Source organism: Anabrus simplex, chromosome 1 (assembly GCF_040414725.1).
Source record: "Anabrus simplex isolate iqAnaSimp1 chromosome 1, ASM4041472v1, whole genome shotgun sequence".
Lineage (NCBI taxonomy): Eukaryota > Metazoa > Arthropoda > Insecta > Orthoptera > Tettigoniidae > Anabrus > Anabrus simplex.
In genome coordinates this window covers 529,342,589-529,362,624 of record NC_090265.1, presented here as the reverse complement: position 1 = coordinate 529,362,624, position 20,036 = coordinate 529,342,589, and the positions used below count along the sequence as shown (strand labels likewise).

Below are 20,036 nucleotides of genomic sequence, written 5' to 3'. Positions count from 1 at the left end.
CGTGTTTTCCCTGCACCTCAAAATTTCGTACTCTCTGATGTTATAAAAATGGCACGAATTCTTAAATAAGAAAGTATTCAGATCTTACTTCACCCTCAGTGCTTCTACAATATTGTTGCCAACCGTGCATCTTAGTCTATGATGGAGACTCAAGTAGCCTGAGCAGCTGCCGTATACAATACGCCGCCTGTCTTAGTGCGATCGTGGTGTTCGCCTGTAAACTCCCCTCTCACGTCCCTTCACACCCCCAATTCTCTCCGACACTATTGTCTTCTAGTGTCTGCCTATCAGCATGCTCAATTATCAGTCGTTAATAACACGTGATCGTAGTCAATAATTTGATTATACGCCCTGCTTTGTTGGGTAATTACCTGCAATAGGCAAACATAATTTCAGCTGTTGTGTACTAACATAGTGATTGTAAGGCGAACATTTCCTCGCTTTGTGAATTGTTAATGTGGACATCATTGAGACGGATCTCCATGTTACATCAGACTATAACATTCAATTACTGGCGGTTATTATTTACATAGCAGGCTCCTTGCCAATGGCAGTGGGGGAATGGTTTGCAGTATAAAGGAAAGTGAGACGAAATATTAGATATTCATCATATAAGACTTAGTGGTTTTACGGCCCCATGGCTACAACTGAATTGTTTTGAATGCATCATGGAACTACGATCTGGTATAGGCTACTACTTAGTGGTAAACAGTTTCTGGTTATATTAATAAACAATGACAGGTGTTTCTTTCTGTTAACATACAATGAGGGACGTAAGGATTGATACAGATGGGTTTATAGGAAAAAACATTTTATCAGAATTAGTGATATAATAGAACGTAATTAAGTAATGAAAACTTGTTTATTAACATCTCCACTTAACCATATACATACAATCAACACAAAATGACTCCTTACTAAAGAAAAAAGTAAAACTCATTGGCATATCATTTTTAAGTAGGACATAAGTATTCATACAAGAACAAACTTACATTGTTTCTATAAGTAACACCACCTCCAAATAGTTTCTTAATACTTGGTATGCATTCCTTTGTTATATATAACTTGTGTAAGCCGTTTTGGGATGGAATATACCAATTTCCTTTTTTTTCGGATCCAATATATTGTGTTCCATTCCTGTAGTAACAGTTCTTTCAACCTTTGTTTGCTTGTAATGTAATGCTTTCTTACTCTTTTCCCCAGCTCGTTCCACAAACGCTCGATTGGATTGAGGTCTGGGAACTGAGCTAGGGTTTTCAGGGTGTGTAGTGTGTGATACAGCACCCAGAGACAGACAATTTCCGCGATATGTGTGGGATCATTATCTTGCTGGAAATAGAAATTCTCACCAATGCTCAGTTTGTCGGCACTCTTCTGCAAATTTTCTTTCAATATATTCAGGTAACCAAATCTGTCCAAAATTCCAGAGTTCTCCTACACCTGAAGCTGCCATGGAGCCCCATACCATTCCTCCACCTCCTCCATGCTTCACAGTAGCCTGAATCTTTTTGATGTCCAGCTCAGTATTAGACTTTCTCCATTCCAACACTGGTCTATCATTCCAACACTGTAAATATATTAAATTTACTTTAGTCAATAAATAAAACTCGGTCCCAAAATCCATTATCTTTTCCTACATACTCGTTAGTAAACTGCAATCTGGCTACTTGATTTTTCTTACTAATGTAGGTTTCCTTCCTAGGGACACTAGCTTTATACTTCGCGCTATGAAGGATTCTTCTGATGGTTCTACTTATGGCTTGTTTACCATAATATTCTTCTACACGGGCTTTTATTTCCGTCGCACTTATCTTCGGATTCTTCATGACTGTTTTCAGTACCATCCTCCTTTCTCGAGTCGTCAGGCTGTATGGTCGGCCTGATGTTTTGCTGTTTATAAGGAATCTGTTTTAAATCGCTGTTCAGTAGCACGGCTCGTATATACTTTATTTGCGATTTCAGAATATGATTTATTTTGATAATGAAGCCGTACCATAACCTTTCTCTCAGCACCCGTAGTTTCCTTGGTCTTGCGCACCATTCGGATAACAATATCTGCTTGTACTCTGTACCGGTGCTGTGCACTGTCATCGACGTCTTGTTAATAACTGCTGGGAACTGCGTAGGGAGGAGGACGTATCCCCTGCCTGTACAGTTGAAGTACAACAAACCAGGTGTATGAATACTTATGTCACTTTGTTAGTCCAGACTAATTAGTAATTACGTACTTGGTTATTATTTACAACCTTTTCCCGTTTATTCACGTTGTGTCGTTTCGATGTTTTGTGATGAAGCAACTCCGTTTATGTGTTATTAATCTGAACTGTGTATATAAGACAATTAGTAATTTCGTGCTGATATCAGGCTGTTTGAATACGTATGCTCCCCGCTGTATGTTTTGCTTTTCAGAAAGTGTATAAATTTATTTATTCAAAATTAGTTTAGGCAGACTGAAAACCTAACGTTATAAATTTACCATTTCACAGAAGAAACTGGAATTCTGAAATAAGTCAGTCTAATAAAGTCCTTATAGTCCGTGACTACAGTTCTTGACTGAGAACTAAGTGTCTGTAGGAAGAGAAATTCGTGAATATACAAAGTTAAAATCAACATCTCAAATAATCCGTGAACCTTTAAAACGATACTAACTTTATTTAAACGTGCTTTATTTACCAGGCGTGGGGCCACCCCGTTCGACTGAACCACAACCATACGACCATACGTGTGAAATATGAGCGTATGACATACAAAGTTCCTTCACCTTCTTCTGACAGCCAGGTATTCGCTCTTCTGTGACCAAAAATACACTACGATAAATTTTATGATATCGTAGGTTGGGTAGCACGTAAAGAAAAAATGGATATGCTTCGGCTTCTAAGACAGTGAACTACACAGGACCGAGCGAGCTGGCTGCGCGGTAAGGGTCTCGTAGCTCTAAGCTTGCCTTCGGGAGAGTGGATTCAAAGCCTACCATCGATGGCCCTGAATGTTTTCCATGATTTCTCATTTTCATACCAGGCAAACATGTTAATCTATATCCTAATGAAGGCCACGTTCGCTTCCTTCCCTTTCCTATCCCATCATCGCCGAAAACCTATCTGAGTTAATGCGACGTTAAAACACTAGAAAAAACAACAACAACAACATCAAAGAAAACAACACAAGGTTACAAAGTTGATGTAAGGAAGGACATTCGGCCGTAAATCTGGGCCAAAACCACATGTGCAACACACATTTCAGTCGCATCCCCACTAAGGTGTGGGGAAAATGGCAGAGAAAGAAGAAAAACATGAATAAACAAAAAATAAACTAGTGTGAGAGATAGTAGTTAAGATTACGCTGACTGCTAAAGTAATGGTGATGGTTTGAGTGATTATTTTAAGAGAAAGTATAACCAGGAAAGGGGAGCCTCCGTGGCTCAGACGGCAGAGCGTCGGCCTCTCACCGCTGGATACCGTGGTTCAAATCCCGGTCACTCATGTGAGATTTGTGCTGGACAAAGCGGAGGCGGGACAAGTTTTTCTCCGGGTACTCCGGTTTTCCCTGTCATCTTTCATTCCAGCAACACTCTCCATTCTCATTTCATAGCATCTATCAGTCATTAATAAATCACTTTGGGAGTGGCGACACCATCGTACTAATAGCCTATATCTGCATCATTCATTCCATCCCTGACCCTATCAATGACTGGAAAACAGGTTGTAGGTTTTCATTTATAACTAGGAAAACAACACGCCTTAATACTAAACAGACGGGAAAGTTTCGACACTTTAAAGAATGAATAAACGATAGAGAACGACCACCAAGGTCTGAAGTTGAAAGTTCAGACCTTACAAACCTAAGTCAAATAGGAAAAGAAAAAGAGTTCATCAAGGCAAGTCGCATGGGAAAGGAAACCCATCGTATTTACGTTTTTCCTTTACCTGTTGCCTATGACGATGTTAAATCATACAGTTTATGACAGTGTATTTATTGGCACAGATGAGCGAATGTCTAGCTGTCAGAAGAAGGTGGAGGAACTCAGAATGTCAACAGCCCATGTTTCACACATAGCAGGTGGCCGCCTAGTTTGTGATTCAATCGAACAGGACGGCCCACGCCTGTCAAATGAAGCACGTTTGAATACATTCCATTTTCTCTTGAAGTACTTGTCCGATTTTCAAAATAATCACCGCGCTGAACTTGTAATGTCCGTAAATATAAGGTAAGTTCTATTTCAGTACAGTTATCCCAGCAGATATTGACACCCTGGGAAAGTACTGCAAGTGCGATTATTAGCCCCTTGGTAACATTAATGAAAGTGAAGCTAAATGTCGACACCTTTAAAGTTCACGAGTTATTTGACGCGGACATCTTAGCTGAGTAACTCTGTATATTATTTTAATGGATGTCTTAAGTCGCCCTTTGCCGAAACGTAGACAATGTGTTGAAAATACAAGAAAACTTAATTTCGAGTGTAAGGAGGACGACACTGACACTTCGTCGCCATAAGACCTATCTGTGTCGGTGCGACGTAAAGCCCCTAGCAAAAAAAAAAAAAAAAAAAAAAACTGACACTATAGGCCGCGTGCGAATGATGCTGTTTGGTACTCGTGGCGCCTCGAGCGGCAAGGAAGGGCGAACCTAGACGGGAGAGTAGCGAACGCTCGTAGTAGACAATCATTAGTCTGGGCAGCATTTCGATGAGATTGTGAAATGGAATCCGGCTTATTTCGAGGATTCTACAGTAAGGAAAGGAGAGCAGTTGAATTACAGTTCCGATATTTTGCACGTAGAAGAAAGATCGGGTGAAATATCCAGCCTATGTTGAGGGGAAACAAATATTAATAAATCACCGTGTGTAGTGAAGATAAAAAAATTAGGTTTTGTTGCATACTTCTATTTATTAGTTCACTGCAACTACGTTGTAAGTTTAAAATAAAAAAAAATACGAACACTAATTTCAAAACACAGTGCCGGTACTCTTCAAGGATTCAAAAATTGCCGCCAAATATGGCTCTGCCGGAACTAAAATCTCAAAAAGGAAAGGTTATTGCTTGCCTACGAATGGTGTTTCCTTCAATTGCATCGGACGATAGTAACCAACGAGATTCGAAGTTGTACCCAATTGCGGTTACTTTTTGCAACCCGCTTCAACAAATTCAGAGTTGTCTTTTAAGAGTTCCTGTTTCAGAAGGAAGTGAAAACAGGCATTAACATTGTCAATATTTTATTCTCTAACTTGAAAGAATACATCATCACCTTAACAAACTGCATTGCTTTTGGTACAAACAATAATAATAATAATAATAATTTCGTGTGGCTATTTCTGGCTGGGTGCAGCCCTTGTAAGGCAGACCCTCCAGTGAGGATGGGCGGCGTCTGCCATTTGTAGGTAACTGCGTGTTATTGTGGTGGAGGGTAGTGTTACGTGTGGTGTGTGAGTTGCAGGGATGTTGGGGACAGCACAAACACCCAGCCCCCGAGCCATTGGAATTAACCAATGAAGGTTAAAATCCCAGCTCCGGCCGGGAATCGAACCCGCGACCCTCTGAACCGAAGGCCAGTACGCTGACCATTCAGCCAACGAGTCGGACGATACAGACTATGCTCCAATGAGAGTAGGGTAAGATGTTGAGAAGGGAAATTTGATTTCTTTTAAATATTGTAGGAGTCCTTGTCATTTAATAAATTTAGCTGTTGAAATTGGATCGGTGTGCCTGCCTGTTAAATTAGGTGAACATTCAATAGATGATTTCTATTATTTGGAAATAAGTTTAAAAAGATAGAGAGAATCCACAAGGGATAGCTGCTCTAGAACAAGGGGTACTGTATGGTAATGAAATGTATGGCTTTTAGTGCCGCGAAATCCCAGGATGGGTTCGGCTCGCCAGGTGCAGGTCTTTCTATTTGACGCCCGTAGGCGACCCACGCGTCGTGATGAGGATGAAATTATGATGAAGACAACACATGCACCCAGCCCCCGTGCCGTTGGAATTAACCAATTAAGGTTAAAATCCCCGACCCGGCCGGGAATCGAACCCGGGACCCTCTGAACCGAAGGCCAGTACGCTGACCGTTCAGCCAACTAGTCGGACACCGTATGGTAACAGCATCAAATAGATAATAATTTTTGCACTATTTATCTTAAGATAAAATGATCTCATATATATTAAAAATCTTGAAACAGTTCAAACAATTCCAGCAATTGCATAATGCAGACATGAGAAAAGTTCTCAAACATACCTCTACACGTTGGCTATCAATGGGAAAATATTTTTCAAGGATTTTACAGTAGTGACAACCTCTCACTAGTTAGTTTAGGAGTTAAATCACATCGAAGGAGTCCCAGTTAGGAAATTTAGAATCCTACAAAATTCCGAGAATATCACAGAATTTAAGTAGTAAATTACCGGTTCTGCTTCGTCATCGCCATCACCAAACAGCAACAAGAATTTATCTCCTCATTCTTTTGTATTGTAAACCGGAAGTCAGAGACGCGGTTTCAAATGCTCCAAAAAAGATCATAGCCTTTTATGATACCAGCCAGGTTTTATCATAAGAGGAGAGACTCTTCATGTTCCTATCATCAGAACTTAATAAGGCATTATGCTTGTTTCTCTCCAGTTTTCTGCCACTGTTTGACAATCCAAACATACTGCTTCAGTCAAGCGTGCCTCACATCCATGTACTGAGGTCAGTTCTTCTTGATATGCTAAATAACGTGATGTCTCGATTTTTGAAGCCGTAAGTAATGTAATTTGCACATTCACCCTTAGATGTCGTTTACCATACAGCCTCTAATCAGAAGGATGACTATGATTTGATGGTAGGGCATTCAACTAGTGTTATCGTTGACAGGCTTAGGCAAGTGGATATGTAAGTGTTCCTTGTTTAGTTCTGTGAGGCAGTGTTTTATTACTTCATGTGACTATATGGTCCACAAATTCCCATTCAACAGTGATCTGTTATTGAATGAGGAAGTGGTGAACATCGACAATATTAGTGATGAAAAGGTTTTTTGTAAATGCATTCGTAGTATTCTAACCAATACACAAGACAACCTTAATGAGGAAATGGATGCTCTACATTTCTAATTCTGCAACTTCCATCTTGAAGGTGTGATATATATTCAGGTAGAAGAGAGAATTGATGTACAATGGGCACTGGTAGGCCAGGTTAAATATTATAGTGGAGGGATAATCAAGTGTGACAAATTGTCTAAAGTGATGCTTTCCATTCTGACCATTCCGTATAGTAATGCAAAGTGTGAGAGGATGTTCAGTCTGGTCAGAAAAACAAGAACTCAGTTCAGGTCATCTCTCTACGACAAGACCTTATAACTCTGGAGTCGATTCATAAAGGCAAGTGTTTTGAGCAAGAATATAGCAAGTACTTTTTGAAGAGGGCAAAATAAGCCGGAGTCACCTGCAACGACCAATAAGCTACTTGTTCTATGCGTGGACATGGTCAAAAGGAAGGTACGATAAGTTTATAGTTTGAATTAAAATTTACTCAGTGTAATTTTAGATTTGTAAACTGGTATATCATAACATGTTGTTAGTTACGTCACTCCCCGGACACCCCCCTCCCACCGAATTTTTCAGTTTGGAAACTTGGCAGGTATGCATACTACGTATTTTGCTATTTGTAAAAGTTTCATGTTAGATTTTACTATGACGGATTGAATTTTCTAGTGAGACTTGATATTTTAGCCCCCTGCTTCCTTCCTCGTTTTCATCGACTTCTAAGAGCCTTGAACAACCCTTTCCATTAATCTCTTAATTATATTGATATATTACCTCTCTCTAATATTATTATCTAACACACATCCTTATAAAGCTAATAGAACACATAATCTTTCAAGAATATTAATCTATAAACTTATTGCTTCTTCATACAATTTTTTCTTAGAACTCGTTGCATAAATACGATTTTAAATTTCTTTTAATCAGTCACCTAAAATAGTATTAAATATTTTGCAACGTGTTTGTCAAACATAGAGTTACTGGATATTGTGTAAGCAGTATTACGGGAATGACATATTTACATTAGCAGAAAAAAAAAGGTATCCCACGTATCATATTTTGAATGTATTTCAGCAGCATACACATTATAAAGCAACCTACCTAAGCAGAGATTTCCTTTGCCAGATCTATATTTTTCAACTCCATATAGATTGAAGCAGACATTATAAATTTGGTAACGTCGTTAAAACTGCTTTTTGAAAACAATTTCATGTTATACTTTACTATGGCGGGTTGAATTTTCTGAATGAAACTTGATGTTTTAGCTCCCTGCTTCCTTCTTCGTTTTCATAGACTTTTTCTAAGAGCCTTAAATAGAGAGAAAACCATAATCCCTCTTCCCTCTTATTGTAAGACATGAAGTAAACTAGACGGAAAATCTTTTTAAGCAATCGACTGTTTGGTGTCTGAGAACGGGTTGGCTTTGGTTGCACACGTAAAAGGCCTTGTAACTTAAATCGCTGTTTGGCATCGCTTCGCCTCTTCTCTTGCTCGCTCTGCTAGCACGTAAAGTCCGTACTGGGATGATAGTGATCACATCTTAGCAGCAGCAGAGAGGGAAAGAGAACACGCCGCCGAGAGATTCATCTTTTAACACTGCAGAAAAAGGAAGTTGGAAGGGGAAAAAATAATTCTCCCCAGAAGGAGAAAAGTCACAGCATCCTCAAAAATTACCCTTTTTACTTGTGAACCTACCCAGCCTCTTTCCCCTATATTTTCTTCCTGCCCCCTCTCCCTCTTTCACTCTCTTAGACATCTATATGCAATTTTTAATACACTTTATACTATTCATGTGGGTTACATCGCCATCACGAATGGAAAATGTAAATTTTATAAATGTAGAACGAGAGAGAGAGAGAGAGAGAGAGAGACCGAAAACACCGGGAGGGGTGGGGGGAAGTCTAGCGGGAGAGATAATATATTGTTAGGATAAGAAAACAACGCTTTGGAGAAAACAGGGTAATTAAGGAAAGATGAAACTTTTCGAAATTAACACAAAACTCACAGGAAGAAGGGGTGGGGTTGTGGGAGGAGGTAAAAGAAAATAAAGCGAATTTGAGATGTGGGAGACTATGGAAGAGGGAGCTTGCGATAGTAGATAGGAAAAAAAAAGATGTAATTGGACTACGAAATGGATGTCTAAAAATAAGGGAAGGAGTTCTGCCCAGAAGATAACATCAATATATTTATCTATTAGACGACACGGTTTGGTTATAGGTAAGAGCTCTGCACGGATGCGGTTATCCGCGGATTTATCCGCGAAGTTATTGTCTTGGTGGATGCAAACTGTATCACAGTGCGGATAATTTTGCTGATAATTTCTAAATAATGAATTTTATTTATATTCACTCTGGTTTACCCTTATTTTTGCTTGTGCTTAGGTGACCCGTGACAGTGGTGTGGATGAATGGTGATATATAAAGAACCTTGAGACCATAAAGCCGTAAATATGACCTAAGCGTAATTGGCTCCTGCCCGTAATTAATGGAAGGAACAAAGGTCAATACGTCGATAGTTGTCGCAAGAGAAAACCCCTCATAAACCTGTGACTGTAGGGGTTCTGGTGCCAGGTTTCAGGCCTATTTTACTGTGTTAACAGATCTATCCGTTTCAATACCTCGGGTGTAATATACCGTACTGTATTTAAATATTCACAATATCAGCGGATGGCCATTCGCGGATGCGGAGCGGATGTGGACAATATTTTGTATATCCACGCAGGGCTCTGGTTAAAGGTGTTCAGTGTCTTTATTCAGTATTGTAATTTACGAAGTTTCGGTTATTTCCGATGTTCGGCTTGCCATTTTTGTTCTGTACTAAATACCACTTCTGGAGGTGTTGTGTGTGTCCGACACGATCTAATGATCTGGAAGTCCATTTCCAGATTTCGGTTTTCTTGATATCTATGATTCATCTCTCAGAAGAGTGGAGTTTTTATATTCTTCATCATGTCAGACGAAATACTATTTGACGGAACTTTACTCTTTAAAACTTTTCCAACTCTCCACAACTATTTCAGTCTACGTATTTATCGGTCACAGCACGATTTGGGAGGGAATACTTGTTTTAAAAACCCACGTTTCTGCATTGACCTCTCTAATATTCTTATCACACACAATCTTCTTCTTCAGACCAAATTTTCCCAAAACTCTTCTCACTAACTCGGTTCAAAACCTGTTTACTCTTTTTACTGATCTTACTTTAAGCAGTCCTTCGTAACGGGACATTCTTCTCTTGTCTTTTATTTTAAACCAGTTAACGTCCATGTCCCACTTTCTCATACTCTGTAGATACGCCTTCAGAACTTCCGAAACAAATGTATTTTCTTCGGAAAAACTTGGAAATCATTTTTACATTTACATCTTCCCTCGCTGCATTTCTTTTTGTTACGTAATTACTGAAATTTGTGTACTTTCATTAATAGGACCGTGTCAGCTGGCTAAGCATATCAGGCAAATGCCGGGTTTGTACCTTAATTGAAACCACGTCTGCTACCATTCCATTTCTAGACTTTTCCTATCCACGTATATGAGTTGGTTGTGACGTTAAACCCAAAGCAAATGAAATACAGTATAGCAGAAGACGCAGACAATCCAGAGAGTTTCACCCATATGGTTACAGAAGCACAGTGTGTGAGACTTAAGACGATGTGTATCGCTATCCTATTGAGTTCAGTAATTAATTATAGACTACATATCCTAGGCGAGTCCTGAGTTACATTTAAAGTGCGAACATTTCTTTATCAGTAGTCGCGTTAGTGAACTTTTATCAGATGTCGGAGGTTATACGAAGTCTTAATTTGCTATCCGCGAGTGCGAAACAGTTCTTTGTATCCGTTTCAAGACAATGAATGATAAAAGCGACAACAGAGAAAATGTGAGGTTGCATTTCGCTATCAGGAAGAATTCCTTCAGATCCCACAAAAAGAAGGTCTGTATATTACAAGAAATTCTTACGTTCATTGGGAGAAAATAGGAATGGATTAAAATATATATACAAAGGAGAGTACAAGAACAGTTAAACACCAAGCCCACGATATTTTTTCACTATCTATGAAGCTTTAAAAGTAAGCAACATAGCTTTAATTTTGATTAACCATTTATATGGGGAAACATTTACCCTTCCGCTCCTAGAGAGGACGAAAAAACGAATCTGCGACGTTTGTTAGGCAAAGAGTCCACAATTATCTGTGCGCGTTAATTTGTAACAGAAATTATTGGGTGTGAAATTTGAGATTCTCTTCGAATGCATGGTTGCTTAAGTGGCGCGGCTGGTCAGGTGTTGCCCACAGAGCACTAAAATATTGCAGGTTCCGTTCTTCGTACAGCTGGTCAGCATTTACGGGAGCTTTTATACGAGAGCTCCGTGTGACTATATGTGCATGTGTGTTCAATACTTCTCCTGTTGCCGTACGGGGTCGGGTACGAAGCGAGACGAATCTTTGCACCGAATCTTTTTTACGACGGGATGCCCTTCTTGACGTCACCCTCATCAGAGGAGTTAATGAGATGAAATTATTGACGTGAAATATGAAAGGAGAGATTGAAACCGGGTGCCGGCACATAGCCTACCTTCTTCTTCTTCTTCTTCTTCTTCTTCTTCTTCTTCTTCTTCTTCTTCTTCTTCTTCTTCTCCTCTCGGTGCCTATCCGTTTCGGATGTTGGCGATCATGATGGATATTTTTGTATTGTTTGTGGCAGCGCGGAACAGTTTAACTGATGACATATTGCATCAGCCTCTAAGATTGTCAAGCCAAGATATTCTTCTTCTTCTAGGACCTCTTTGCTGTTGATTTTCCCCTGGAGTATTTTTTGGGGTAGACTGTATCTGTGTTGCACATGATATGTCCCAGATACTGCAGCTTTCGGCATTTCACTATCTTGATCAACTGAGGTGTTGTGTTCATCCTTCTCATTACTTCTACGTTTTTCATTCTCTGGGTCCAAGATATTCTCAGGATCCGTCTATAAAGCCATGTTTCAAAGGCCTCCTGTCGAATAGCACCAAAAGGTCTGCTCGAGGCTTTACGTCCCCATCCGAAGACGAATCAACATCAACTCCATATGAGTTCTGCGGAGAGGTTTGTAATTTAATCCAGGCTTTTGGCACGCAATGTAGTGACTAGTAATTGTATACCACCATCTCTCCTACCCTGTCGACCAACATTCCGATGGCGAAATTTTTTCGACCAACGGCTCTCGAACCGGCCAACCACGGTGTCTGACCATATAGACTTCAACGCCTTAACGATCATAGCCAACAGGCGGGCATCTGTGTGACTAGAATATTGGCGCGTTATAGACTCTCATTTATTGTAAAATTCGCACACTCCAGCGCCTCTGAGGGTCAGTGAAAGGAACAAGATGGACAGTGTAGCATTTTTCTTAAAGATATTCAGTAATTACCAATTACCAATTACCAATAAAATTAATCCACTGCAAAAATGCACACGTCCAGTGTTAGAAGTGTCCACAGTCATTACACGGCCATTATCAGAAATGTCCATAAAATGATTACATGTAAAATAATAATTTAGCAGTGAAATGTAAGTTAAATTTACAATATTGGGCAGCCTGTGCTTAATTTCGTTTTCTAATGTCCTTATGTATCGATGTCAACGTGCATCTTCGTATTATGTACGTTCCCGCAGATATAGCTTCTCACACACACTGCGGTCGATCGTGGCTTCACATTGTATTTATTGTATCGGCGTACAATCCCTTCAATTTACCTTTAATATGCAATGTTATTCATGGGCTACCTTACATTTATGTGTTCATTTATAATTTTTAATAGGCTAGTCTCTCTCATATTGTTCTATATACAATTAAAATAATTACGTGATGTCCATAAACCATCCATATTTTGTGGACATTTCTGTATATGTACATTTTGACTAGTGGGCAGGTGTTGGTGGTGATTATATTTTTAAGAGGAAGTACAACTGGGCAACCATCCTCAGACTAGTGGGAATTTCTTTATATTATTCATTTTGACTTGTGAACATCTGTTTTTAGACATTTTTGCTTGTGACCTCATATGATAGGACTTTACAGTTGTGGACATTTTTAGACTTCCCGTACATTGGACATTCTGCTGTTGACCAATTGGCCTTTAATGATTAATAAATAGTTCTCATGTGATCAGCTAGAAACCAAATTAAACTATAATGAGGCATACATCCATTTATCTAGATTTCGTGGTTATTATTATTATTATTATTAATCTGACACTAAAATGTGCTTGCTATAAGACACAGAATAATGCGCAAGTGCTTAACATGCATTTGTAATAAAATTTGGAACCATAGGTTTTAGCGAAATTTCAAGTGCTATGACATCTGTACAACTGATTTCTGACGAATACTAATAAAAATTTCCATTATCAGTGCCTATTGGCACAGGCCACAGCAAAGCGTAGCTTCCACCGTAGTGTCAGTCACATCCATGACTGACAATATGGAAACTGCTGCGGTCTGGGTGGTGCTGAGCAATGCCATTGTGATGCGCGATCAGTACGTCTGAGTGTAACGAAAGGTGTCGCTCTTAGGGTCAGTCGCACTAGTTACACTTTCTGTCCCTGGGAGAAAAGCAGTGGCAAACAACCTCACTCCTCATCTTGCCTAGTACGCCTCATGTTGACGTTGCCATTGGCTTTTACGATTTCCCTATAACCGCATAGTCTGGAGGTGCTATTTGAGGATCTAACCAGCCTGTAGGCTGATGACCTAACAGAAAGACATGAACTTGCTACGGCACCTCGACTGGTAGCCATGAAATTCCAAGGGTAGTGTACGTGATGATGACTGTATGTACTTAAGAAGAATTTTGCCTCCAATAATAAATATCAAGAGGTAACAAAAGGATCAAAAATGGTATTTGAAATACGCCTAAATAGTTCGGATTTGAAAATTCAATACGTTATCGTACATAGCTAATATGATGCATTATAATGATGCCTTAGGGATCATGGTACATTTCAATTCAGAGTTTTAATGATTAAACAACGTTTAATGAACTGCATACATGCACTGAGTATTGGCGATGATCAATGCAGAAATATGTCCTGTGATGTACCAGATCTCTTCTGATCACTGAACTATTATATCAATCAATCAATCAATCAATCAATCAGTCTATCTATCTAAACCACCGATCTGCGTTTAAGGCTGTCACCAGGTGACAGATATCCTATCAGTTGTTTAAGTAGTCTCTTCTTAAATGCTTTCAAATCTCCCTAATTCATCTTCCTATAAATAAGAATTTGCCCCAATTTGTCCTCTTGAATTCTAACTTTATATTCATTTTATGATCTTTCCTATTGTTAAAAACTCCATTGAAGCTTATTCGTCCACTAATTTCATTCCAAGCCATCGCTCCGCTGACAAACATTCGAATCATTCCGTTTAGTCGAGCTATTCGTCTCCTTACTTCCAAGTCTTCCCATCCCAAAGCTTGCAACATTTTCGTAACGCCACTATTTTGTCGAAAATCGCCCAGAGCAAATCGTGCTGCTTGCCGTTTGATCTTTCCCGGTTCTTGTATAAAGTATTACGGGTCAGAGTCCCATACACTAGAACTGTAGGCCTAATCTAACCGTATGATGCCTGCTTGAGGCTCATTCTATATTTAATTTTAACACCCATTGTATTCATTTTATCGTGCATCGTTCAACATATTACATTTTTCATAAACATTCGTATGGACGACATTCGACATACGTCTTAATTATACACTCATGTTCATAAAAAACAGAACACCTTGAAAAATTAAAGATAGGAATTTCATATTCACAGGACATGTGCATTAGTATGTTCTGCAGAAACGATTAGCATTTCAGTCACCCAAGTTCAGCACGTGTCCTGTTGCCTAGTAGGCACTGGGTCCTCCATGGGCACTGATAACTTGTTCCATGCGTGATGGCATCGACGGGTATAAAGCGCGAATGGTGTCCTGGGGTATAGCTATTCATGCTGCATTCACCTGGTTCCACAGTTCATCTTTGGTGGTTAGTATTGGGTCACAACACCGTCGTTCAACCGTATAACACACATTTTCGATTGGCGACAAGTTCGGTGGTGGTGGTTTGGTGATCGGGCGGGCCAGGGCAACAATCTGACAGCCTTTGACAACAAGAAGGCACGTATTCGTGCAGCAACATGTGGTCGCGCATTGTCCTGCTGAAATAAGGCGTCTGGGGTGTCGTGCATAAAGAGTATGGCTACGGGTCGCAGGATGTCATTCACGTAGGTCAACCTGGTCACAGTGCCCTGGACGCGCACCAACTTTGATTTGTGGCTGTACCCAATAGCACTCCACACCATAAGGCCTTGAGTTGGCGCTGTGTGTCTTGTGCGAATGCAGTCAATGTGATACATCTCCCCATGTCTGCGGCGAACCAAAATGCAGTCATCATTTTCAAACAAACAGAAACTGGATACGTCCAATAACACTATCTGCTGTCATTTCTGTCTCTAGTGACGTCGTTCCATACATCACTGCAATATAGCATGATTATGCACATTAGTCAAAGGTAGGCGGAGAAGTGGACGACGCGCCGGTAACCCAGACCGTAATAAACGGTGACGGACTGTCACTTCCGATAGTGTACGATGTGTTATACTGTTGCGCCAGAGCCAAGGAAGACGCAGATCTGTCCTGCAATGCCATTCGAATGAGGTGTCAATCTTCTCGGTGGGTGGTCTGGGTCAGGCATTGTCAATCGAGAGCGAAATGCCTTCGGAGCCAGTTTGCTCCCCGCTCTCGAGGAACGAGAGCAGCTTAGCGAGCAAGTAGGGGAAGAAGTAGGGGAAGTGCATGACGTAGTATGTACTGAAGGCCAGTGGTGCAAGTACAGTACGGCCACGGTATGCAACCCGCCTCTATGCTGCTCTCTTGTCACGTGACAAACACCCGCCCCGAGCGGAGCAAGTAACACTGGCTCCCTAGAGCAACTACGTGACGACGTCTGGTCTGGGTGATGCGACCAGACACTTCTCGTCGTGTTCTACGGCCTTCTGTGAACTATTCGGTACACAACCGTTGCACTTCCGACACACTTCGTCCCACACGAGCAACAATTTCCCGGATGGATACATAACGTTCTCTCATACCAATAATGCTCCCTCTTTCAAACTCACTCATTTGGCTGTACGATTCTCGCATACATCTGCGAGGCATCCTGCACGTATGCTCAAGTCGCACTGATCTATTACCTTCGGTTTATAGTGACAACAAGAGCCGCAGGTACATTTTGCCAGTCGGTGGTGACACGCCCGAGATATCGATGTGGTCCTTGAACCTGAGGGCCGACATGGTTCAAATGCTAATCATTTCTTCAGAACATACTAATGCACATGTCCTGTGAGTATGAATTTCCTGTATTTCTAGTCTTTCAAGGTGTTCATGTTTTTATGAACATGAGTGTAGTTCAACTGTGAAAATTCTATACGGTACACTGTTAATATATGGTGCTTTCCTCCTCTTACCATAATGTTTCCATTTCAAGTGCTGTTTTGTCACCGAGCTTTCTAGCTCGTTGTGTTATGCATATATTGTTATCGTTAGATTGCTAATAATGGTATCCATTTCTTCTGTTTCAGAACACTATCACATATTCGTTGGTGACCTGAGTCCAGAAATCGAGACCCAGACGCTTAGAGAAGCATTTGCGCCTTTTGGGGAAATTTCGTAAGTAGCAATGTTTTTAGGTCATTGACTGCAGTAGGCTTCTGTTGGTTTGTTTTCGTACTTTGAAATGCATTTAATTTCAGTAATGTGTCATTAGGCCTAATGGTTGAAACAGCGGACCTGGTGCTGCTGTTGCGTTATCATGCATATTTAATTAACAGTGGAGGTGGGCGTGTACACTCTCAGCTTAGGGTGATAATTACAAGAGCGCGTTGCGTGTAACCCTTCCCCCTCCCTCTGCCCGTTTGCCATCTCACTTCTCTCACCTTCTTACCACCTTCTCGAATAGCCCGTTCCACACATCTGAAGTATACGACAGTCTGTACTGGTAGGAGTCGGAATTGTTCCCTGAATTAAGGAATACGGTGTCTGGTTTTCATATTTACAGTCTTTTATGTTGTTGGCTACAAATGTGACGGTGACATTATAAATGGAGAATGGTAATTTTCTGCATTTATCATAAAATGGCATGCCTTTAATCAATCTCATAAAACTTCCGTGGACCATTCGCAAAATGATAGTTCAGAGATCCAACATGGCGCGGCTCGGACATCATCATAAGTAATAAACAAGCGTTGCCAACGTCGACAAATTCAGAGGCGGCACGGCAGAGTACCGCATTATAAAGAAATGATTTCTTACCGTTCTTTATACAAGAACATTTATTTATTTATTTTATTTAGGCAAGTAATCTTTCCTCCTCTGAAGGGGGAGGCGGGCCACCTAGAAGGTAACGCCTTCTCTGTGGCCAGGAGATTCAGGCGGGTTAAAACTGAAGTGAGGGATTTAGGAGTTGGGTAAAGGATGTGTGGAGATAGGAGGGGTTTGGCCTATTGGCTAATCGTATTTGTTCTTTTTTCTTTTATTCTGTAATTTTTTACTTTTTTAATTCCAAGTACATAGTTTTGGAGATTTACAATTTAAATTTTATCATCATCTTGTACATAAAACATATTTGTTTTTAAGTGTGTATTTACATGATTTATATTTAAGGTATCCCATAACAATTATTTTTGTGTATCATATTGTCAGTTTTTTATTTACTTTTTTGGGTGAGAGATGGTCTGGTTTAATTAGAATATTGGTGTGAATAGGAACATTTGCTGGGATAGGTTAGAATATTGGTCTGGAGAATATCATTGATCTGGATTTGTTAAACAATTGGTCTGGGGGCAAGCAAAAGGGGTTTGGGAGTATAAGCCTCTAGCATCCCCTGAAGTCGTGATAAAATGTGACAAAAAATAACAATTTTGCAAAACGAGTAAGTTTACAGTGACACTAGTGCATTCTATGGTCAAAAATGGAATTACTAATCTTTGACTTCCCCCGCAAGGAATAGCGCACGCATTTCATCAACCCGTGGCTGATTAAAAATGTAACAAATTTAATTTCATTACTACTTACTTCAAACATTTCTGGAGCTGTCTCATCCGGTGCATGGCATGGCAACTTCAAACTCGATGTTTTTTCTATTTTTTATCGAATGTAGTAGCCATGTGGGCACGTATGATGCGAGCTCTATCGGGGACAATAGAAACATTGTCTTCATCACAGCTTGCCACTGGCAACACAGAAAATAGCCGCATTTCTCAGTTTTGCACAGCCTCCGGTTTAATTCTTATATGTAAGTGAGAAAACTTCTAGGCGTGGGTTGGTGGATCCGTCGCAAGCAGAAAGGAAGGATCTCTTTTATTTACGTTACTTCAGATATCGTTTCACGTCATTTTTCTATGCTTCAAGTGAAAAGTGTCAGTGGAAGCATCACCATCAATCTCTATATTGTATTTGTGTCTATTATCAAGTGTTCCTTAGAGGTCTGAACATTTGTACATATATATTTTATTCTGAATGTTGCGGTAACTACGTAGTTATTGACTGTAATTCGCTAAAATATTTTTCACTGTAAAAGACCTCTAGATATTTCAGTAGATAAGTGGTCGTATTGTAAATTACACTCATAAATTGCCGTTACTGATATTTTTCTAAATCCCAAACACTACAATAAATATGTTCAATAGTGACGTTACTTACAAATCTAAACGCTGACGTTAGGACACTTGGCTTGGAACAATTATTGTTACTTTTTTGCGGACAGATGTGTGGTCAGTAGAACCATACATAGGGCAGAAACCGTTAATTAACCTTTGGAAGTGAAACTCCACTCCTTTGTTGGGTATCACTTGAGGAAACACATCGATCACTTTGATTTAAAGAAAGATTGAGATTTTAACAATCTGAAACAGAAAATGGAATTTATTCAGTACTCGGTGAAATAGCTTCTAGGGCGAATCTACGTTCAACCATCTCATCTCCCATTTTGATGTCAGAATAATTATTGGCCATTTAAAGCTTTTACCTGTTTTCCTTTTTCATCATACTGCGTAGTTCATACGGCATCAAACTTATGACCATCAGTTAAAATGACCGATTTAAGAACATAAATACGAATTCAAACTTGTTGGTGATAACACTCTGAGGGACATGAATGTGAAGACAAGAAGAAAATCGGATTTACATGTGAAATATATTTGATGAAAGTGACGCCGTAATGAACTTTTCTTTAATTGAGTTGATACCTCATATTCTTGTAAACAAAATTATATAAATGAAAGAAATTAGCAATGAATGCATTCAGCGCACTCACGAAAATTTACTGTACGTCCTAACCATAGTTTGCGACAGTCATTTTTGACTAAATGTTGATTTGTGTAGCTTAAACACCCTCCAAATCAATGTTTAGTCGCAAAGATGGAGTGGAAGAAAAAAATTGACAGCATTTATTTATCATTCACTGTTTTATCGATATAACAAAAGTCTGGCTGTTAGTTACGGAGACATCCGAATGAAATTATTACAGTAGAGAACCGTTGCATATTTGATTTCGGATAGCTATGTTTCGTTTTACGAATATATGGTCAGGTATTCGCCGTGTCTCACGGTGTGTCCTCACGCTAATCTGACAGAAAGGCTAGCAGCAAGCAGCCTGCGAAGCTAGCAGGCTAGGGCTAGGTTTACTGTCAACATTTGTCCGGCTAATCCCTTGCTTGGAGAAGGAGGACATAGAGCCCCTACTCATCACCTCACACAAAGCCATGGCTTCGGCAGCCATAGCTCCCTCTGATCTGAACAGTTCGGGTGACCTGAAGCCAAGGAATTACCTGAGAGAAGATTTCTTACAAGGAGAGTGCCTGATCTTGAGAATAAATACTTTTAAACATAATATTTGAATGTAGTATAGTGAGGTTTTGTAGAATATCCTTTCGACCAGACCTTAACAGATTAACAAACAATAATGAGAGTACTCTATGATTAGTGAGAACAAATGATGGCGAACATTGAT

At 39.9% G+C, this 20,036-nt stretch overlaps 1 protein-coding gene across 4 annotated transcripts in view; it reads left to right on the top strand.

Moving 5' to 3' along the window:
• Positions 1-20,036, top strand: part of LOC136857088 (cytotoxic granule associated RNA binding protein TIA1) — a 963,365-nt gene that overhangs the window by 188,987 nt on the left and 754,342 nt on the right. For all 4 annotated transcript variants that reach the window (XM_067135475.2, XM_067135474.2, XM_067135473.2 and 1 more), the window contains exon 2: positions 16,609-16,696. In XM_067135475.2, the coding sequence (XP_066991576.1) occupies positions 16,609-16,696 (88 nt within the window). The remainder of the gene's footprint in view (positions 1-16,608; positions 16,697-20,036) is intronic.